The sequence below is a fragment of the Lissotriton helveticus genome, chromosome 7 (genome assembly GCF_964261635.1).
Source record: "Lissotriton helveticus chromosome 7, aLisHel1.1, whole genome shotgun sequence".
Taxonomy (NCBI): Eukaryota; Metazoa; Chordata; class Amphibia; order Caudata; family Salamandridae; genus Lissotriton; species Lissotriton helveticus.
The window spans coordinates 1,293,351,040-1,293,375,379 of NC_136068.1; the positions used below are offsets into that span (position 1 = coordinate 1,293,351,040).

Genomic DNA, 24,340 nt, shown 5'->3' on the forward strand with positions numbered 1-24,340 from the left:
CCAAATAATTCAATCAGGTTACTGTCTAGAACTAACATCCACCCCCCCAAACATACCACCCAAGCAGCGGCCAATGTCACAAGAACATTTAACACTGCTCAGACAGGAGGTTATGTCCCTCCTGCAACAAAATGCAATAGAGATAGTTCCAGAGCATCAGAAAAACAAAGGAGTATACTCCCTATATTTCCTAATACCAAAGAAGGATGGATCTCTAAGACCCATCCTAGACCTCAGACCTCTAAACATTTACATACAGTCGGATCATTTTCACATGGTCACACTCCAACAAGTCCTTCCACTTCTGGTACTAAACGACTTCCTTGTCACCCTAGATCTCAAGGACGCCTACTTCCATATTCCCATCCACACGGCGCACAGAAAATATCTCAGATTTGTGCTAGACTGGCAGCACTACCAGTTCAAAGTGCTCCCATTCGGAGTCACAACAGCGCCAAGGGTGTTTACAAAATGCCTAGCAGTAGTAGCAGCACACTTTAGAAGACAACACATTCATGTCTTCCCGTATCTAGACGACTGGCTCATAAAAGCCAGTGTGTACAAAACACTCACGCTACTATTCAACTGCTTCACGGTTTGAGATTCACAGTAAATCACACCAAATCGTATCTGCAACCCTCGCACATACAACAGTATTTCGGTGCAAATGCATCATAACAAAGTGGTTCTTCGTACTAATCCTAAATGCCTTCCTAAAGTCATTTCGCCATTCCATCTAAATCAATCAGTTGAGCGGCCCGTATTCTTCTCGCAGCCTCAAACAGTCGCAGAAAGAGCTCTACACATCTTAGATGTCAAAAGAGCATTACTGTACTATATCGAAAGGACACAAACTTTTCGTAAAACAAAACAACTTTTTGTGTCTTTTTCAAAGCCACATAAAGGCAACCCCATATCAAAATCAGGGATCGCTAGATGGATTGTTAAATGCATACAAATGTGCTACCACAAAGCCAAACGTACATTAACAATTCCTCCCCAGGCCCATTCTACTAGGAAGATAGGGGCATCAATGGCATTCTTAGGGAACATTCCCCGAGAAGATATATGCAAGGCAGCTACATGGCTTACACCGCACACATTCACAAAGCATTACTGTGTAGATGTGCAAACTAAACAACAAGCCACTGTGGGCCAGGCTGTACTAAAAACACTGTTTCAAACAACTGCAACAGATACTGGTGGTCGCTGCTAGGTGTGGGTACTGCTATACAATCTTTGCACAGTGTGTAATCTGCAGCTCATATGCCTCGAACGGAAAATGCTACTTACCAGTATGCATCTGTTCTTGGCATGTAGAGCTGCAGAGTTACACACGCCCATCCGCCTCCCCGGCTACCTTTATCTGTTCCAGTATTATCTTAATTAGATACAAATCACATGGACATCACTACCTCTTGTACAGCTCCATCACTTCCCTAATGGCGAAAAACAATCTGGGGATTGAGCCGATGCCCATGCGCAGTATAATCCAAAGGAGGAGTCACCTATCCCGTGACTTCCAAAGACTTTTCTACAACAAAACAAACTGCAAACATCCGGGCCCAACACTAGGTGGCCAGCTATGCACAGTGTGCAACTCTGCAGCTCTACATGCCAAGAACAGATGCATACTGGTAAGTAGCATTTTCCTTCCAGTTCACTTTCAAAGGCAAACCTGTTTTTTTTTCTTCCTTCTGGTATAGATTTTTTCGTCTAAAATCCTTCAGTGTGCAGTGGAACAGGTCGCCCCAAAGGGTTTAAATCATGTAGGGACTATTACAAACCAATGTCGGGGACAGATCTCTCTGAAGTGTGTCTGTGGTGTTTAGGTTTGGTGCTAGACTCGAAGGCATGGGTTGACTATGTTCAGAGAAATCCAAAGGCCATCCCAGAATGCAACTCAAAGCTTTATCTGGTGAAATACTGAAAGACTTCATGGAGGTCCCACTCCAGGTTAAAGTGAAGAGTGTGGACCCGCTCCCAAAGTCATTTTTGCGGCAGATCTTTGCGGCCCAATCTTTGGGGAAATAGAAAAGAAAACATTAAAAGTCCAAGCAGAACTTAGCCTCTTTCTGACACTCTTGTTCTCCAGAGAAAGAGCAATGGTGTTGCTGTTCCTTCAGGTTTTGCTCCTGTTCCAAGGAGGAGCTATTTCCAACTTTGACCCAAATGCACCCGAGTTCATGAGTCCATGTACAATGCCACAGCAGGATAAATCCTTTAGAGAGGCAATGCTGGGCATTTTTGGAATGCTTCTTTTCCATCTGGCATGCTTCTGGATCCCAAGGAACCGCAGGGGCCTCCAGTCGGGTTACCACCAACTGATCAATCCTCTGTGTCATCTCTACACACAAGCGTTGTTGCAGACTTCGCGTCCGGTTTTGAAATTTGCACCAGTCCCTCTGGCATTGACGCTGGCACTGCCACTGTTAACATTGAAGGAGGAGCCAAAACCTATTGTGGTATGAGACTTCAAGATGAAGTCATCTTGACCGAGGCCTCTTTTAGATCCTGATGTGGCGCAGCCAGTACTCAATCCCACAGATTCAGATACTATTCCATTACTGTGCAGTTGCACAGACATTACACCAACTTGTTGGGTTTGTTTCTGATCAGAGCCAGCCATATAGAGATGACAGTAGAGGAGATGGGTGAGAGTTTGCCCCACCTTATGACAAAGACAATTGGCATATTAACCTACTAAATGCCACTGGGTTGGATACCTCGCCAGACACCCATCCTCTCCCCCCGCCCCACCCCAGACCAACAGAGGAACAAAGTGTGTATTTTTTTTTTTAAGACAGCCACGAGGAGGGCTGCTGAAGTCCTTGACCTCCATCTAACGTCGATGGAAGTAAAGAACAAATGTGCTCACAGAAGTTGTTAATCCTGGCCAAAAAAACAACAAAATCCTGCCTTTCAAAAAAGCCCTCACTGACCTGTTAGTGGGAACTTGAGCTAAACCATGTTCTGGCCCTCTAGCAATCGCCAGGTTGCATGTCACCATAAACGAACACCAGGCAACCCAGACTTTTTAACCCAACATTTAACTCATGAGAGTTTGGTGGTGCAGGTGTCCACCATCAGAATGAACCTTAAAACCTTTCCAACTACTCCAGAAAGGGAGTCCAAACACATGGAAACCTTTGGAAAAGGGATGTTTTTATTATTACCTAGCCTTCCCTTGAGGTCGATCAATGATAGCTGTCCCCTAGGACTGTATTATCCACACACACACTAAACATGGTTGGTGAGATCTTACCAGCAGTTCCTGAAGCCTTGCAGGCTTCCTTGGCCCAAACCATTTAGGATGACTGAGATGGGTCAAGTTCATCATCCGGTCGGATCTTGACACCGCTGATTGTATAGGAAGGGCTACTGGGACAAACGTTGTGCTCTGGCGCAATACATAGATGAGGTCCACAGGCTTTTCTGGGAGTCTGTAAGGTATTGATAATTGACTTGTCTTTCAACGTCTGTCGCCTGTTTAGCAAAAAGGCAGACTCGGCCCTGGAGCAGTGGCACACTCTTTCGATCTTTCAGCACCAGTGCAGCAATCCCACCAGTAGTTTTGCCCTTTTTTAGGATATGCCAAGGCTTATCATATCGTCATTGCCAAGCACCACCACCTACACAGCAGGCCGCCCAGCCCTTTTGATTTCTGGTTGTGGGACCAATCGACAATGACCAGGCCACCAGTGGCATCGCACGTCCCAATTCCCCACCACTCCACTGGGACTTCAAAACCTCTTTAGTGCTTATTTTCATATCTCTGTCTTCTGGCCCACAGACGCAAGCAGTCCTCCCTTTTGGGCTGACCAATGCCTCATGGGTGTTCACTAAGGTGATACTGATGGTCGCTGCCCATCTTCAGAGGTTGGGGGTACCAGTCTTACCATACCTGGACGACTTGTGGTTGAAAGTAGGTGCGCTACAGTCAGCCACGGACCACCTCGACAACAGCAAACCTCTTGACAAAATTCACACCTGAGTCCTAACCTGGCTCCCTTTCATCTGAGCCATCTAGGATATGGTGTACTTTTGGGCCTTTCCTCAGGACCAGCAAGCTCAGGACATTCCGGCTATGATCCTGATGTTTCAGCTTCCTGGGTCTCGGTGATGATGGCTCTCAGACTTCTTGGCCTGCTATCCTCCTGCATCCTGATCGTAGTCTATCCCAGGTGGCACATGGGAATTCTCACGTTGGATCTGAAGTCTCAGTGGGTCTGACATCAGTGCAACCTGTCAGACTCCATCCAAGTGTTGGAGGAGACTGCAAATAATTCCAGTTCACATGTGTCATCTGGGATGTCTACAAGCAGGATGCAGGACGCTGTTTATCACATGGGTGGCTTTGAGTGGAACACGCTGTGCTTCAGAGGCACAACAGGCTGGACATTTTGGATTTATGAGCTGGCTGTTTGTGAGCTCTAAGCAAATAACAAGCCTCATATCTGTGCTTTGCTGTGATGGCCTTGGTTTGGGCAACAAAGAGTGGTGGTAGCCCTTTCTGTGCACATGAAGGTGGGTGACTACATAGGCCTGTATTTTCCTTGCAAGGCACACTATCCAAATAAGGAAACCATACTAAGGCCTGTATCTAAGGGCTCCGAGCAACCCAATCTGTACTAATCTGCTTAATTATTGTAACCACCATGGGGAAACCTGAGGCAAAGCTTACTTTTAATGTTACCAAGAAAGATACAAGATAGCAGAAGAAAGAGTCAAAATAAGAGACTCCCTCAGGTGGAATTCCAAGAACTGAAACTGACACCAGATGTGAAAAATATTATGCTAGACGTCAGAGGCAGGCTAGCAACCTTTGATAGGGAAATTGATTACCTAATTAAGAGACTACATGATATGAAAGAAATCTCAGATAAGCAGCATGGGTTTTGTCGTTGGCATTGCGAGGTCAGCACTCATACTGTGATCAGTGGGAGGCGTGCACAGCGACAGTCGTGTCCCTCTTGCATGGGACCCTGCGCTGGGCTGTAGTGCAGGGTGGTGGACAGCAAGCTCCATGGAGGCCAGTGGAGAGGATTCCGGGCCCGCAAGGGGAGAGACCAAGCAGGCCCACAGGGAGCAATGCGGGAGTCAGACATTTAGTCTCCTGACCCTGCCTACGACGTGTGCAACCTGGTGAGCTGCCAGCTCTGGGGGACTGCAGCGAGCAGAAGGATACACTACGGAGGCTAGGGATATGATTGGGTTGATTCCTCAAAAATCATAATAAGAAGCCCAAAGAGCCCAATGCATTGGACATAGTAAATGCTGTACAGTCTGTCTGTAGATACTCTGGGAGCTTGTCTAATGAGAGTGCCCTTAAAGCGCCCTCTGAGCAAAAGCAGCCTATGCAACTCAACTTGGGGTCCCTGGAGATAGAGGACGGAGTAACTGGTAAGGATGCAGGGATCAGCTCCACAGATAGGGGACTTGTTCTGCCATCGGCGAGCCAGGCAACTAAGATATGCATATAGCCTTATGTAGAAGCCTTTTTTGTTTTGTCTCTGAAGACATTTGGCATTAAGGGAACTGGCCCTCCTGATTCTGCTATTTCCCCCGCATTTGCCTCTGCATTTAATCCCTGAACCTCCTGCGATGCTTACTGTGACGACTGGTTTTCTGACTTCAATGCTGGAGGGACGTTCCATAGCCAGTATAGGTGACTTGATCCAGAGGGGGAGGCCTTCTAATAATGAGGCTAGCAATATTGGTCAGACTGCTCCTGCCTTGGGGGCTACAGCTTCTCCCCAGCGTCCATCCGCCCAAAGGTTCAGTTGTGTTTGAAACATGTGACTCTACCGACCCACATGAAAGCAAGAGGTCCTTGTAGCCTTTTTTACAGCTATCTGAACTTTCTGAGCCTGGCAGTTTGATTACATTAGAATCTGAGTGTGGGTCCAATGGTGATGCTGACTTGGAGAATCAGGAGCCAATCAGGGAGTTATTGGTTGGGGCCGATTGGGGCGGGGGAGGAGGGTATGATCAATTGAAAGGCTGCACAAGCAGCTAGGGCATTGGGCACAACTCTGGAGAGTGCTATGGCCCTTCTCTCAGTAATCTGGGAGATTTTAGTGAGGCCGAACTGCTCTGGGACCTACATGGGGTAGAACTGACTCCCACAAATATAACTATGCGTGAGGTACTCCCTCTGGCGCTTCAGTTGGTATCAGTGATAGTGTGGGATCTACAAATCCCCCTGCGCGGGACCAAATATTGATCACCCAATTGCGGAGGAAGAGAGTGCAATCTGACCCGCCAACCCCTATCAATGAAGACACTCCGGCACTAGAGAGCAATATAAGAAGGATTCATTGGCTTTGAAGACCTCCCACATGAAGTTGCAGGTAGTGTTAAGGACATTGTCCAAAAATATGGATATCCTTCATGGCCATCTTATTGACATAGAGAGTCAGTCTGCTAGTCTGGTGACGTCCACACAGGGTTTTAAAGATTAAATGAAACAGCATGATAGCAAACTGCAGACTATGACATAGAAACTTGTGACTGTCCAAATTTGTTTTCAACGTAACAACCTTCGGGTATTGGGGATGACCCCAGAAGATATTTTGTTCACCTACTCCAACGTTCTTTTCACAAACTTAGTGATTGGGATACTGACTGATAAGTACAGCGGGCACACAGGTTTCCCTTCCATCAGCCTAAACAAGGCTGTGCTGCTAACTACCCAAGGGCTATCTTAATTCAGATTGGGAATTTAATTTTTCCGCAGCACATTTTTCAGCTGGTCTGCCCTAACAACCCAATCAAAGCCTGTAATATAGACTTTTTTGTAAGGTTCAATTTATGTCGTGAAACTTGGGTGTACGATCTCATTGCTCAAAACTGCTAAACTGAGGATTGTTCATAGAGGTCAAACAATCTACTGCCAAGACCTGGTGACATCGCATGACCTTCTGAAATCATGGGGAGAACCTAAAGACTAGTTGCTTGGTGGCTCGGACTTTATTATCGAGTCAGTGACTGGTTAATCTCCTTGGCTAACTCTTGCTTCTTATCAGCTGGTACTGTCTGGCTATGACCCTTCTGATATATTCTATCTATATATTGTATCGTTTATGTATATCTACGATAGCCCTACAGGCTTTTGTTTGCTAATGGCTGAATATGCCTTTATTGAAAAATGGTTTCTTTTCTGCATACTCATGGTAGTTTTGCATCTATTTCTTTTTCTTATTGAGTTTTCAAAATTTCTTACTGCTATTTATATAGACTTGTGGAGGGGGGATCCAATCACTGTTTAGGTCTTTTCTGATTTTCCATGAAGTTTGAGGGGGGCTTGGTGTGGGTTGAACTGCCACAATTGCTGGGGTGTGGTGTGGACTCACACCTAGGGTTACAACAAAGTCCTACTCGACCAAGTGGGATAGGAATGGGTTTGGGTGGTATGGTGTGGGGTTTTGGGGGGACAGGTGGATAGTTGGGTTTTTGTAGGGTTCCAGGGGGGCACTTGGGTTAGTTCAGTTAAAAAGAGGAGTAATTACAGATGTAGGTGAGATTTTTCTGTATTACTTGTGTTTAAAACGAAATAAACCCGATTTAAGCCTAAAAAGAGGAGGAATAGCACGGGCATGAGTCTAATGTTAGATAACACTATTGGTGGCTGAAAACGTGGTTTACCTATTCTTATTTGGAATATTAACTGTATGTGTTCCTACGCAAAAATGTGATATGTGAGGGAAGAACTATGCACGCTTAATCGACATCTGGTCTGCATTCAGGAGACCCATCTTACTACTGGGGAATTACCTAAGCATAACGGTTTAGGCTATAATATCCTTGCAGCAGTTGGAATTGATGCCCTGAAGAAGGGAGTTGCCCTAATCTCTAAGGGGAAAAGATCGTCTGCTAGTTGGATTAAAACTGATAGGTTTGGGAGATGGTTAATTAATTGCATGTTTAGGCAATGGCAGTTTTACTTTGACGGTCTGTGTGGTCTATACCCCCATTATGGATGACTCCTCTTTGTTTTATTGCCTCTTAGACGAACTCAGTACATGGCCAGATCCAATGGTTTTGTGTGGGATTTCAATCTTGTCTTTGAGCTGAGGGTGGACTCAAAAGCTCCTCTTTTAGCCACTTGGGAGGATGGCCAAATCTTGGGCAGCTGTTAAGCAGATTAGTACAACACCTGCTTTGTGAGATGTTTGGCGTACTTCTCGGGCCCATGAGTTAGGATTCACATTTCAATCTATTCTTCATGGCACAACTTCCCAGCTCGATATATTTTTTGTTAGTCATAGTCTTTTGCCTGCAGTGACAATTAAGCTGAACACAGATATTGTGCCAGATCATAACCCTCTATCCATTTTTATTGAATCTACTGATGTGCCCAGTTTTCTGCCCCCGCGTAGATGGACATTTGACCGTAAACTTTTGTGGACACTCACTATATCTGTTTTATGGGTACAAGCTTGAGCGAATGTATTTGTATTAACAGGGGGCACCCCAGCTTAACAATGGTCTGGGATGCTTTAAAACTTATATTCTGGGTCAGACTACTAGCTTTATCATTTATAACGGTAAGGAGGGGCGGGCGACAGCGGTCAGGCTGCTTGAAGGCTTGTTCAACTGGAATTGATACACTCATCCTCTCAAAAAGTCTCGCATTGTGTAGATAATACTTTAAAGCTCTTGCGGCAGCTGAATATCCTGCAGATGTAGTTTTTTAAAAAAAGGATTTGGGAGAGGGTCTGTGGTAAGTATCGAGTAAAATGCTGCTTATGCTTTGAAAACAGTGATAACATGAGATACAGTGTCACGGAACACTGTATCTCGTGTTAATATTGGCATCTCTGCTTTGGATGTGGCATTGGAACCAAATGGATACACCTGGATTATCCTGTTGGATGCTGAAAAGCATTTGCTAGTGTCTCCTGGCGGTATCTATGGACCGTCATGACAGAGATGAGGGTCGAGCTAAGTGTCCAGGAGCAAGGCAATATATTCAACTCTGACTGCAAGAGATTCATATACGGTAATGCTCTCAGACTCTATTCAGATAGCTGTGGAACTAGGCACGGGTGTTCTCTTTCCCCGATGTTGTTCGCCTTATATCTGGACCCCTGTATATGTGTATTAAAGAGGGCAGCCTTAATTTGTTCATTAAGGCTGCATAAATGGGAATGGTGATGTCGCTGTGCTTACATCATCTCCATCAACAGCACTGTCAGCAATAGAGGACGCAGCTAGGATGTTTTGTGCAGTTTTTGGATTACAAGATAATCCGATAAAATGAAGGTTATCATCAATAAGGAATCTAATAAAGATGATCCTCGCTATGTAGTCTTAGCCAGATATCTGGGCATCCATATTTCATTTAATTTGGATACTGTGATATCCCTGAATTATCATGTACTATATAGGAAACCCCAATCTCTGTTCAGAAAATGGGACAGGCTGCATCTCCGTCAGATCGGGAGATGTAATATCATTAAGATGACTGTGTTACCATGCTATCTATACTTATTTAGGTCCATTCCTTTTTTTATACAATTGAAAGTAGTTGGCAAAAATGTATTTGGGCTTACAAAAAAACCAGTGCACTGTTCGCTATCTCCAACTCCCACATAGGGAGGAGGGGTTCATACTCCAGATTCTGTGGAATTACTACCTAGCTGAGTTTATGTTTCGGCTCTCTGCAGTAGTAGGTTCTACCTTAAGGGACCTTCCAGGCTTATTTCTGGAATACCGGACTATCTCTATGACCGTTAAGCCAGATCAAGGATTGGTCGTCACTGCTTACTTCAAGCATTCCAGGCACTTGTCAGGTACGCAGGTTCTACCAATATACTCTGTTAGGTATTAACCCCAATTTTCCATCCTCTTTTCATAATAGCTTTCTTAACTGTTGGCGCATAGCTTAAATCCAACATCTGGGTCAGTTTTTTAAGAATGGTATCTTTAAATCATTTCATGATATGAGCAGGGACTTTAGGCTCCCTAAGATAGGGGTGTTCAGCTTTCTGCAATTAAGAGAATTTATACAGCTACTCCCTGATCGTTATATTGATATGAACCGTAATTAATTTCTTCATAGTTTTACCAAGATTACGAAATGCAATTTTGTACATACCTTCCATTGGATTCTGAGGCATCATGGTAAAATGTTTAAATAAATTGGAGATACTTGCCGTTAAGTGGGCACGAAGTGGGCAGTGTAATGTCTGTGTCGGCGATATGTCAGGCTAATATGCTAGCCCAGTGCGTTCTCAATGTCTCCCGGCTCAAGGCACACTTTTTGATGTTATAATTTATACACTACTCGAGCTGTATAAGTTGGGCCTGAGAGAAACATCGGGTTGTTTTCATTGTGATTCACCTGAGGCTGATATTGTTCATATCTTTGCAACATGTGTCTCTGTTATACCATTTTGGCACAAAGTATTTGCATTGATAAACCAACTGTGCTAGTCTAATATCATCCTGAATGCAAAATTTGGTTTGTTTGAACGTGCCCTGTAGATCCAGGTTGAGGTTTCTGGTCTTTTTATTTAGCAGTGACTTCTGCGAGATTAATGATTTCTTGAGCCTAGTTGTAAAAGGAAGCCCAAGATTCAGTAAAGTGGTGGCTGGAGTTTATATTTCCCCGTGGGCTGGAGTTTCGATAATTGATAATCACCCAAATCAATCTAAGTTAAAGAGAATGTGGGAACCGGTAAAGTGGGGTATATAGGATCTTTTACCTGGATGCGACATGACAATATGACAAAACTGTACATTTCTGATTATTGCTCCTATGTATTTGTGATGGTTCATTATCAATTCTTCCTTTTTTTCCATTTTGTTTGTGTAATTCTGTTTTGAGATCAAATGAATTAATACTCAATAAAAATATATAGATAAGCAGCATACACGAGTAGGCATGGCAGAAGAACGAATCTCCAATACAGAAGACAACACAATAGCACAATCTAAAATGCAAAACAAATCAAGGCAGAAATGGAAAAGGTCAAAACCAAAAATGAAGATCTTGAAGCCAGATTCTGAAGAACTAATTTGCACACTGTTTGGATCCCTGAATCCAAAAATATGGGCCAAGTGGAGGACTACGTAAATAAACTACTGATTGACCTATTTGGCTGAGACAGTTTCTCTTAGGTTTTTGTAGTTGAAGGAGCATATAGATCACTTGCCCGGAAACCTGTTTTCGGATCACCACCGGACCCCATTATAGCTAAGCTCCTTCAACTTGAGGGCAAGTCGTTCTCAATCTATCTGGACTTTACGTAGGCAGTGTAGGATGCTAGGAGAAAATAAATAACTCCCAAGCAAATTCGTAATCCAGGCAGATTATGTTTTACAATGGCTAGGTACATGTGTTTACAGCTTCAGAAGAAGCTAATTACTTTATCAATAAATGGTCTAAACCTCGAAAGAGGACTAGGAAAAGTTAATTGAACTACCTACCTAGTCACCAAAGAGATGTGGAATGGCATTGCTACTCTCCCTATAACTCGCTCAAGCTAGAGGATTCTGATGTAACCTTGAAGTGTAAGGATAAGGATATGTGAATCCAGGCAGTTGGATGACTGGTAACAATAATGATTCTTGGCATGTATAAATAGGTGAGTATATGTCATTCCAAACATTTCCAGTAAGACTAATTTCATGTTATGTGCTCTTGAAATAGCCCACAAATTCTCAGAGTTAACTATACTATCCAGATGGTAGGTCTGCACAACACATTTTGCTACTGTCACTGTGGCCTCCCACTTGAATAGTTTCAGTTAGCTGACACCACATTATTAGATTGATAATTGTATAGGTTATGTTAAGTTTTCAGTGCAGTTCTAAAAAGTGTTCTCTTCAAGGAGTTTGGGTTCAATGTGAGTGGGGGCGGATGAGGAGGGGTTTTAAGGTGACTATATTACGCAATGGAACAATAATGCACATAGATTGCACAATTGATTCTGCTGATCAGCCACTACTAAAGAGAAAACAACTGCAGTGCTATCTGGCATGATGGCCCAGCCATATACCTCAATGCACCGTTAGATTAATGACATGGAATGTTGAGGCATAAATAATTTTTGGAAAGTTTGATAAGTGGCTGCATGCATCAACAGAAATAAGATTGACATTGCATTATTTCAAGACATGAACTCAGTACAGACTGTTAATAGCCAATTTGCTAAACATTGGTCATCCCATAAATCTTTCTCCTTTTTTTCAACATCTTCTACAGGGGTGGCAATACCATTGAGAAAAGTTGTTCAGTTTAAACCTCTGTACGTAATATAAGATACAGAGGATAGGTCTCTGCGTGTACAAGGCCTTTTGGACACCATACATTTCGATTATAAATACATATGACCTGTATTTCGACGATCCTGATTTATTTACTAGTTGGTGAAAGACTTAACACTGCTATCCAATGTATTGTCATATCTGGATATGACTTCAGTAATAGCTATGCCCCTAGTTAGATAGCACAAGTTATGGAATCAGTAGACTTTGTGGGACATTACGACCTGAGATAGATAGCATAAGTTATGGAATCAGTAGACACATTAGGGCATGTGGGACTTTGCGGGGCATTTTGCTTTAATATGAATTATTTAATCTACATGGCACTCTGTACCCAGCATCCATAGAATATACGTTCCACTTGCTGTTTATTGATCGTCCTCATGTATTGACTTCTGGTAAGATATGCATACATAATGCAGATATTTTGCACATTTGTTGATTTTTACACAGATTGTTATCTCTCAAAATCCAACCTGACAGCACACGACCTAAACCAATAGATCAACTAAGCGATCCTGACGTGAATAACTGTGCTCGCCAGTAATACAGAAAGAAATAAAAGCAGTAATCAAGTCTATGAGGAATTGCTCAGTCCCTAGGGGAGATGGATTTCCTGTCAAATTTTATAAAGAGCATGCTGAGAAGCTTGCTACTTTCCTACACGCAGTATATGATTCATTTGAGAATGGGATATCACCCCCAGCTGTGTGAGGTGATAGGGATAACCACATTAAGCCCAAAAAACCACCCCAGAAATGTGACTCGTATCACCCACTGTCACTTATACATTTTTATAAGATTCTGACAAACATTCCACAGTAGACAATTTACACACTCTATTTACTGTCACTCATCAGTTACACCCAAAAATAGAGGCAGTGGCTTCCTTCTTAGATGCCACTTAGGCGTTTGACTCTGTAGAGTGGCCCTTCCTTGTCACTGAAAGAATTGGAAGAGCTCTGATTAAATGGATCATGTAGAGGTACTAGGCAGGGATGCCCGTTATCGCCAATACTTTTTGTCCTCATGGTGGAGCCCCTTGCTAGTATTTTAAGAGAATATCGTCATAAGCAGGATATCAAGTTTGGCTCAAGTAAAATAGTTTTTCAGTGTATGCAGATGACATCCTATTATTAGTTAAAGAACCTCAGAGGAATCTTGACCCCATTACTGAAGACATAATTATGTTTCAGCCTTGAATATAAATTGATTTACAGGATTACAGTAACACTTTCTTCTGCATCGTAAGATGCTTACTTATAGTCATAAACGTAGAATGGATTAGCAGGCTTATGTCTCTAAGCAAATGCCAATAATGTCCAAGAAATGTAACTAGGACTACCAATAAACATCTGTTATTCATTACCAAGATGCCCACGGGTGAACGTGCGCTTTACAAATACACGTTATGTTATAATTGGAGAAAACTACTGCCATTTTATGACCTTCATCACTAAGTTGATAGAGAGGTAGATTAAATTACCATTGTCTATTGTGGACAGAGTCTCATTAATGAAAATGGTACTCCACCAGACGTCACCATAGTTAGGACTTTCTGATGGATACATCTGCCTGTGGATTCCTCATCTTTTGAATTATCCCAATGGGCAGCACCCCACAGAAACTTTTCTCCTTAGCTCTCCCATGGCGACGAGTACATCATAATTGAACAGCTCCACATGTGACTTCACATAACGTCATCAGAGCCATAAGAAGACCTCATTGGTGGGCTGACGTCCGTTCCCTTTATTCCACGGCGTTGACGCGTAACATTTGTTTCCCAGGCTCTTCATTTCTGGGAGATTTCTTCAGTTCTGTTGCTGCAACTTTGTAGATTCTGAAGATGTCTCCTCCTAGGCAGCCAGAATTCAAATCAAAAACAACTGAACTACTCAGATTGTATTTGTTAATATAAGGACCAAAGCAGTGTTGGGCGCGCCATGTTGTGTAGTTCCTAGGAATCCCCAGGACCTGCAGGTTTTGGATGACCTAAACTGAGGGCTTGGTGTCCAAACCGCTTCTGGACACCTCCACAGGATATATCTGCCGTTAGACCAGCTAGCTCTACAGTGCCACTACCACCACTCTGTATTCTACAGTTGTGTACCTAGTTTCTGGAAACCACTAAACATGACAACCCTGATTCCTCAGGGATCATACAAAACAGTACAGTACTTTTCGCTCAGTCACTCATGGTCACTTATTCTCAGAAAATCACAGGATGGCGATTGGGACGTTTCAATAAGTATTTATTGGTCCAGCGACAGCTTTGTGTAAAACATATGTGCTGCAACAATCAGGAGACAGAAGAATACGAAAGAGATTGCTAGTACCAATATAGGGAATAGTAGATACATTTCTAACATAGTGCTAAGAAGATAAACATATACAGTTCTGATAAGACAGTAGCACTTGCATACTCTTTTAATGCGCGCCCTATGTAATTTGCCTAAATGTATCTAGCCTAGATATGTAGGTGTAGCATGTATACGTGTATCGCTATACATATATATTTGTGTGTAGCGAAGAAACCCCTAGGGAAAAACTAACCCCCTCACCTGATGGTAAAGAATGGACCTTCTCTGCTCCGAGGATAACACCCTGCAAGGGACGTCAGTCCAATGTGTGTTGATGATCAGCATGCAGGACCCTGTGTCAGCTTGGAAGGAATTCTCCTCTGAATTGGAGGGGAAATAGGGTCTTATATACTTAGTGGTCACTCCAGGGTTTCTTCTAGAATCAATATATTTTTAAAACAATCATGAGTGTTTTGAAAACAATCATACATGTGTTTCTAAACAAATGTGATCATGCACAGTGGGCCTGTTGGCCAAGGATGTAAAAAAGTGGTGACCCTTAATCAGAATAGTTATGCAGTGCCTGAGGACATTTTTATGTGCGTCAAGTACAGTGATTATGATAAACTACTAAGAGACTAGTGTCGAAGAGACAGGAGCAAGCTACTAGGTAAAAGGTTGTCTGTTCAGAACAGTTATTGACATGCGGATGGGACAATGTATGTAAAAATGGGGCATACATGACAGGACTATCCTAAAGGACATGACACTGCAATTTTGAGGCCAGTATCCCTCATCAGAACTGCAGGGACAGAACCCCTTTGCACTGTGTCGACTAGCCATTGCCAAGGCTTATTCGCTCTGCACTCCAGAGATCTTCGGGCTACAAGAACATCCAGCCTCTCTTCCATCCAAGATCAGCGTCCTCCCCGCATCCTCTGCACCGTGAGCCTTTATCTTTGGTGAGCTGCTCGAGGCCATCTTGCGACTCCTGCACCTTCGGCCTGTGGATCCTCCTGAGGGGCTTCTACTGCTCCAGTGGACTCCCCTGCTTGCTCTCGGCCTGCTCTGACTTTCCTGCTGTTGGTGAGTCTCTTGAACCTTGGTGGTCCCAAAGTTGCTCTTTTTTCGTCTTCCACGCCAATTGCCGCTACCAAGGCTTATTGGTGCCCCCACTGGACACCTGACATGGGACAGCCCTTGGTCTTCCTTAACCCCTTCGACGCTCATGACGAGCTGGGCTCGTCATGGCGTAGCCTCCTCGCACGCTCATGACGAGCCCAGCTCGTCACGTAAAGTGCGCTTTTTAAAACCCCAGCGTACGGGCGGAATTCCGCCCGCACGCATGCGGTTAAAGTCGCCTGGTCCTCAAAGCTACAGCGACATGGTCACTGTCGACTCTTCAGAACCTCCCGACATCAGTAAGCATATTGTCTCCGTGCCTCCTGGTCATCTTCGGGTAGCATTGACTCTGTCCCCTCTGCTTGCAGGTTCTTCATTTCTAGAATCCACCCTTGGATTCCACCAGACTCCTTCCTGAACTTCTCCAGAGGCATCTTCTTCTAAGTATTCCATTGTCGTCTACAGAGCTTTCCGACGTCTCTCCACTCAGTTGCACCTGGCTTTCCTCGTGTAGGTAACCCGGTTCCCAGGGCATCCACGGGTGGGGTGGCTCTCCAACCTTCTGTCCTCCAAGGGTATTCTACAGGGTCCTCTGGGAAGGGTCCTTCCTCAAAACTGCAACCGCGACCACTCTATTGACTTCCATTGGGCTCGCAGCTGTTTCCACTCTGCACACAGCCTCCGTGCGGTTCCTGGGTACTTACCTTAGGTGGTTCATTGTGTCTCCGGCTTCTCTGGGTCTTCTGGTCCGAGTCCCGTTCTCCTTTGCTATTTGCGTTCCGCTTTCTTAATATATGGTGTGGTCTTCCCCTGGAGACTACTGTATTTTGTGCTACTTACCTGGTTGCATTTGACGTATTCTTGTGTATTGTGTTGATGTCTCTGGGTAGGAGATATACCAATGTGATAGTGATATGGTGGTGTAATAAATAGACTTTCTTGCTACACGCTGTGGTTTCTTTTAATCTAATCTACACTATAGATTAAACTAGTAAAACAAGCTGCTTAACACTTACTTCAAGATAAGCCTGACGGCTGCTCTCCACAGCTACCATTTTGAGAGCTTTCTATGGTTATCAAAGACCTCTAAAATCACCATAAGGGTTGCCTGGATTAATGGAAGGTGCACCACTTGAATAAGTGTGCACCATATACTAAGCCAGCCTCCTACAGGAGGGTATGGCAACCCTGATGACTATTGCTACCCATTGGATGATACAGAGGACACCTGGTATGAGGATCTGGTGCATGCTTGTGGATTAGTCACCTCACAAGACACCAGCCTGGTCTCCCCACCTAGTATGGCTACGGAGTGGGCCTCTTTGCTGTAGTGGTGCGTAGGGCGGCTGAGGTCTTGGACCGTCAACTGCTCTCAGTGGCAGTCAAGAGTAACGTCTTGACAGGTGCTTCTTGACAGGTGCTTCAGCCGGGGACTGCCCTCTCCGAACTCTTGCTCCCTTGTACTGACGCCCTCACTGACATCCTCCCCTGAGCCTGGTCCAAGCCTTCTACAGGGGTTTCTGTGCACAGAACGATTGCCTGCTGCATCACCCTACTCCAGATGAACACAGTTTTCTCACCCTGCACCCCACATCAGAGAGCTTGGTGGTCCAGGTTTCCAGTTTCAGAATCAACCTTGACATTTTCCCTTCCACTCTACTTGATATGGAATCTAAGACGCTGGATACCTTTGGTAAGAGTATGTTCTCTTCCCCAGTCTAGCACTGCGGTCAGTGAACACTAGGTGCCTATTGGACCATTACATCCACGTGATCTGGGACTTGGTTGCACAAGTGCTATTTATGGTCTTGGAGGAGTCCCGGGCCACATGTTCTCACGCTATTGCAGACTGTAGGGATGCAGCAAAGTTTGCCATTTGTTGTGGGCTGGATACGACCGACTCTCTGGGCAGAGCGATTTCTTCAGTGGTGGCCCTTTGGCGCCAGGCTGAGGACGTAGGTTTTTCTGGGGTTGTCAAGTATCGCTAATGGACATGTCCTTTGTCGCCTCTCTCTTTGGAGAAAAGGTATACTTAGCGCTGGAGCGCTCAAACACTCCAGTGCTACAGCCAGGTTCTTGGTTCTCTGTATGTCCTCTCGACACCCCCAGTCTGCCTTTTGCCCTTTTTTTGGCCATAGAAGTGGTTTCCAACTGCATCAATATCCTTACAGACAACAAGCTTTCACGCCTTTTCATGCCCAAGGACACGGCTTCCATAGACCGTGGGGCAGGTAACCAGAGATTGGGCCTGCCCACCACTCACCCTGGAAGTCTCCAAACCCTGTTGTTTACCTTTCGACCAGCACAGGCATTCAATGGGGGTCACCTGCTCCAATGGAGGTCAATAACATCAGACCTTTGGGTACTGCAAATTATACAAAGGGACTAGGTACCCATCCACCCACTTACTATCGGTTGATGGAGGACCATCTTTCCTTACTCTGCCTAGAAGTGTCAGCTCTCTTGGCCAAGGAAGCTATAGAGACGGTGCCAAAATCATAAGTAGGTTGTGGTTGCTTTTTTCTGGTGCCCAAGAAGGGAGGCCTTTGACCTAAACTTGACCCGTGCCTTCTCAATCTCTTGCTCAAACAAAACAAATTCAAAATGCTCACACTCACTCAAGTTCTGTCTGTCCTGGATCTGGGAAATGGATGATGGTATTGGACTTGCAAGAAGCATATTTTCACATCCCCGTCCTGCCCACCCACAGACATTACCTGTGGTTTACAGTGGGGGGGGGGGGGGGGGGGGGGGGGTATTGAGCACTTTCAATTCGGTGTGCTCCTTTTGGCCTCACCAGCACCCCTCGGGTGTTCTCCAAGGTGATGGTGGTGGTTGCAGCACACCTACAGAGGTCTGAGGTTCCAGTCTTCCCCTACCTTGACGATTGTCTGTTGCAGGCGAGCTTGTCCCAGGCAGTCGTCTCCCTCCTCCAGACCATGGTAAAACTCCATCACTTGCAGATGTGCACTATCAACGTGCCAAAGTCATACACGATTTCCTCTCAAGCGCTCTTTTTCATCAGAGCGGTTTTGGACACAGTGCAGTTTTGGCTTATCCTCTCGAACGGTGAGTCCAGGATATTCAGGCTATGATCCAGAAGTTTGAGGCTCTATCTTAGGTTTTGGACTCCTGCATCCTGCTAGTGAAGCATGCCTGCTGGCATATGCCGGCTCTGCAATGGGACTTGAAGCTCCAATGGGTGCTGCACCAGGGCAGTCTCTCTGACAGGGTCCAGATCTGGGAGGGAACTGCAACAGATTAGCAGTGCTAGCTGATGAATTGCGATTGGGTCAGAGGCAGACCCCTCTCCCTTCCCCCAGCCAGAAATCACTATAGTGAAAGATGCATCACTCTTGGGCTGGCGAGGCCATCTGGTGGAGGTTGCCCAGGCAGTTGTCGCCCTCTTGCTTTCACCTGTGTTCACTATAAACATGCAGAAGTTACACCTGACTCCATCTCTGATGTTCCCTGTCATCTGAGCTATTCTGGACACACCTCCACTATGTGGTACTGCAACAATTAAGGCGTGTGGGGTTGGTGGCCCTTTGTCAGGAGGCTCTAGGTCTCTGGAGACGGCTGGAGCCCCAGCACATCTCCCCAGTGATTCACACCTTGCAGGCTCTTTGAATGCCAGAGCAGACAATTCAGCCGGCGATGCCTAGCAAATCACGGCATCTCCATCTGGCGGTGATGCAGTCTCTTTCAAGAGTGGGGAGCACCTTGGTTAGATCTATTCGCTACCACAGAGAACACGCAATTTCATCCATTTTGCACACTTGTGATTCCAAGGCGGCTCTAACTCTGACCATTTTCATCTCAAGTGAAAGTTCGGTCGCCTGTGAGCCTTTCTGCTAATACCACTCCTACCCAGAGTTGTGAAGATCAGGAACGACAGGGCCCAAGGTATTCCTATGGCTCCAGTTTGGGCACGGAGAGTCTGGTATCACGAGCTGTTGAGCATGAACGTTGGTCCTCTGGTCAAGCTGTCTCTTCAGGAGGATCTTCAGTTGCAGCAACTGGGGACGATCCTGCACCTGAACCTGCACACCCTCCACATTCATGCATGGAGATTGAGTGGCATCAGCTAACAAGCTTTGACCTTCTTCCTGAAGTCTGTGATTCTGGCAGCTCCTCCACCAAGACAGTATAAACCTGCCTCTGGGACAAATTTTTGGCATGGTGTGTATCCAAAAGCATAGATTCCCCTCTCTGCTCCTCCTACTGAACTCTTATTTGTTCTTTCCTTGGCCCAGCACGGCTCTGCTCCGGGCACAGTTATGGGCAAACTTGTAGCCATCTTTGTATTTTTGCAGTTGCCAGACCAACCTTCTTGATGTAAGTCACCTGTTGTGATGAGATTTCTCAGAGGTTTGCAACACATGTTCCCTCCTAGGCCATTTGCCATGCCCCAGTGGGATTTTAACCTGGTCCTCACTTTCCTGATGTGCATGCCCTTTGAGCTGTTGCACGAATCCCCTATTCTGTTACTGACCATCAAACCCACTTTTCTAGTGGCCATTACATCGACCAGGAGGATCAGCGAGTTGCAGGGACTCTCTGTGCATCATCTATATACTACCCTGCACCCTGACAAACTGGTCTCCTGACACATTCCAACTATAAAGCAGTGGTATCCCACAGAGCGAATAGATGAGCGGGATGAAGAAATTGAACACAAAAAGAATATAGAAACCCACCTCCAAAACAACAGATCTGCATATAGAATCGAAAACAAGATAAATCAATCAAAAACTAAGTACACTGGAAAGATTTCAAAATTATTTATTGATTAGCTTACATCAACAAATTTAGAAAAATCATGATTTAATCATCATCAACCCCCCCGACCAAATAAAACACATAACCTATTCAGACTTCACTCATACCTCTCATACTTGCACTACCATGATGCAGATAAAACCCACACATGAGGTCAACCATTAGTAGGACACCCCTATAGTTGGTACCTTAAACAATTATATGATCATTATAATGGTAATCTTATTTTAGTTACTCCATGAGCCATATATATACATGTACTAGTCATTTCCACCTATCATTTTTCTTACTTCTTACTCAATATTTTTATACATCCACAGAAATCAATACATGAACTTGAATATTTCTTGGTGTCAGAACAGCTGAAGCACTGGTGTTGACGCGCGTTTCAGTCAATGGTGGAAAGCCACCCACCTTCTTCAGGGCACAGGCTGATGTATAAGTCAAGAAATTACTTGCCTTGCCATGTACTGGCTTGTGGGGGCCGTGCTGTAACAATCTTCAGGATCCAGTCTGTTGCCTGGGCTTATACTAAAGAGGAGGAACCTGAAGTTACATAGAGTATCCACCAGTAAGAGTGTTTCCGAAGCTAAATAACTTGTTCTTCAGGGATAGAAATTAGTTTTTTGTTTATTTCACTTACCCAAACAAGGGTTTTCCGCTGGCCAATCAGGGGGTTGCAAGATGAAAAGCTGCAACCATCAACTTCTGTCAAGCCAAAGGCAATTGCACTCTGGTGGCAGAGTCATGATGCATTCCAGAAGGGAAGTGGAAGGATTAGTTTATACCTGCGGGTGGGCCATCCTGAAAAACCACCACATGTTCACAAAGCACTGCTGCTTAGATACAAAAGCAGCAAGGAATTTATCAGTGAGACAGACCTTCATAATCTATTAAAATAACCATGTGATTATTAAAGATCCCGTGCTGGAGACGAAACCAGTTGCCTGCCTGTGACTATAGGTCTCCAGGGTTGTTGTTCTTTATAAATGCACGTGACCCTCCCCATTTAGAGGCACACCTCTTAGTTACACATGTTTGTGTCTTGAAATATGACCTATACTGATCTATTGGGGTTTGGGGTGCTTGAGTTCAGAGCACTTTCACCTTGTTGGCTGAAGTTAAAGTTTTATCCAATGAGGTGCATGTGCCATTGGACCCTGTAGTCTTTTTTCTAAGGCAGATTACAGCTGTTACAGGTAAGTAACTTCAACTGTGGGAAAATGTTGCACTGTCATTAGGTGGCGGTGCAGTGTTTGCAGCTCCTCTGTCGTCACCACCCCAAAAACAGAATTAGGAATTATTTAATAAAAAATACTAATCAAGGCTTTTTTTTTTATTTGATAGAGAGTCGAAAGCGTTTCCACCAGACACAACCTTCAACTGCTTGGTGTTCCAGACAAATACTTCAGATGAATGTGAAGAAATAATAAAACGAATTGGTGAGTTCTTGGTTTAATGGTCATAAGACGCAGTAGGGGTGAAAGTAATTATAGAAGATATTGTGAAGCTGCACTTGGGCCACAGATGCAGCTGATGTCATATTTTGAACTTCCATATGTTTTTTGGCAAGAACAGTCCCACTGGATCCGTCCAGTATCTTGTAATTGTTAAATATTAAACTTAAAGATTTTGTTGAGTGGAATTGCTGTAGCCCACGTCCCTCTGTAGCTTATTGATACACCATCAGAGACCAGAACTGAAAATTGGGTATACATGTAGTTTGTCAGTTCAGAAATCATAGGAACATTTTCCCCGTTTTTGAATAACCATAAAAATATAATAAGATTTGGTAATCATATATCCAAATGTTTTGCTTCCCCAGCTACTGGATTTAAACACACAGAGTGGTTCGTCTGAGGAGTGGTCCTTCAGTCAGTACTACCTGGATACCCAGAGGATGTGGGCTGTGTGCTGTGAAGCAGCTGATACACACGGATGCCACACATGCATCAGGAAATCTTTACAGAACAGGGCATGGTGAAGGAAGCATCGTGAATTGATGAGGCAATGCCTGCTTTCGGTTGCCTTTGGGACTAGTCATTTCAGTGCCTCAATACGACTCTCTGGCATACACCTCAAGTGAGGAATGTTATTGATAATGTATCTGCAGTGCAGACTATAGAGTATTAAATGTACAACTATTAAAAAATAAAATCGCTGGGAGAAAATATCAAAAGATAATAATCCCAAATACTACATTCTAGAACAGAAGAGATGGGTTTAAAACCAAGCATTTCTACCATCTTTAGGTCTGCAGTGAAGATACTACTGCCAGCGGCCTTCTAGCCCTTATGATCCTCAGGTCAAAAAATGGTTGAAATGAAAATAAGACTATCATTGACTCACGAGAACAGTTACCGCATAGGTCTGATATAATATCGTCTATAATCCTTCTATCTAGAAGCAGGTCCAGACTACTGATTGAAAGAGTGAAAATAGTTATGTAGTGGGCCACCGTGATGGGGTACCCAGCATGTTGAGGAGGTCCAAAATGACCTATCAGTGAGCTCAACTGCAAATACCCTCAAAAACGTAATTTCCCTTTCTCTGGCTGCACAATATATACAGGCCTGTTGACCCAGAGATCAGCAGTTTTACTGAAGGCATAAGAATGGCAATACAGGATTTCTGCTTCACGCATTATACTTTAGTAATTTTGATGCAAAGTGGCAGGTGTTTTGGCTCTCTTAGCAACATATACTATCATATGAAATTCATAAAGTCTTAATAGAAGATTAAGCTCCTCTGCAGATTAGTGTCAATTCTGGGAGCTATCTTATTTGGTAATAAGGAAAACTTTTGTATGTCCAGCTCCTTGCTGCTGAAGGCTTATGCATCAAGGTGTTGCATATATCTGCAATCATACCTGCTCATTAGAGGGGCTAAAAAGGTGATGCGAGCCCTAAAGGAAACAATAAGCTTTTCAGCATAAATGGTCAACGGAGGGAAAGGGAGAGCTCTATGAGTCCAAATGGGAACTGTAGATTGTCCTTCAGGGAGATGGTAAGGGGATCTTGGAAAATGTGTACATCTGCAGACTTTCTGAATATCACTGAAGTGTGTAGCTGATGCATGCAAGCATGTAGGGTCGTATGAGTTGCAAGAAAACTTTTTGTTCAAACTAACAAGCGACCCAATTTGGTATTGCTCTGGATGCCCTGAACACTGGCTATTTATTTTTGTAATTCACAGATGCCAATGTATAGATCGTAGATTGTAACATACTTTTTTGGTTCTTTTCCTGACTCATGGGTCAGAGACATGTAATCTTGTGCAGTCTTAACCGCCAGTAAATCCAAACTCTTTCTTATTTGATTGATTGGCTGTTTCTGATTTTGAAAAAACTGTTGTGTGATAAGTTATTCTTTTCTCACCCTTTCATTCTGCTTCCTAGTAAATAGTTTTACCAGGCAATACTTAAAAAGTTCAAGATAATATGCATGTACCACAACCTTTGCTGCCTTTGCACTTCATGGCCAGGATTATTCAATGTGCCCTAATTCAGACAGCTGGGTAGTTAAGACTTAATAGCATTCCATTGCGTTCCTACTGTCTCATAGATAAAGAATCAAAAAGCCTAGGTGCTCTTGCTGAGAATGTCTTAGCTTCCAGTACTTGGGCATCTGGGCCTTTATGCTACCTGAATGTTGATCCGCTCCCCTTATGTTCTGTGGAATATTGCCCAAACAGCCTAGAAAGGTCTACTGATATGGTATGGAGCACGTTTTTGGACAGATATTGACACAACATTAAAGTGCTTGTTAGAGGCTGGTGATGGTGCTGTTGACCTAATAATGAAGCTCAATGGCTCAGCCATGGAACAATCAAATAATAACAGGGATACAGCAAGGTCTTTG

General features: G+C 44.2%; 1 protein-coding gene across 2 annotated transcripts in view; it reads left to right on the top strand.

Annotated features, from left to right (window-relative positions):
- Positions 1–23,793, top strand: part of LOC144770216 (uncharacterized) — a 591,183-nt gene extending 567,390 nt beyond the window's left edge. For both annotated transcript variants that reach the window (XM_078654543.1, XM_078654542.1), the window contains 2 exons: positions 21,828–21,922; positions 22,306–23,793. In XM_078654543.1, coding sequence (XP_078510669.1) covers positions 21,828–21,922; positions 22,306–22,340 — 130 coding nt within the window. In that variant the 3' untranslated portion in view covers positions 22,341–23,793. The remainder of the gene's footprint in view (positions 1–21,827; positions 21,923–22,305) is intronic.
- The last annotated feature ends 547 nt before the right edge of the window (positions 23,794–24,340 follow it).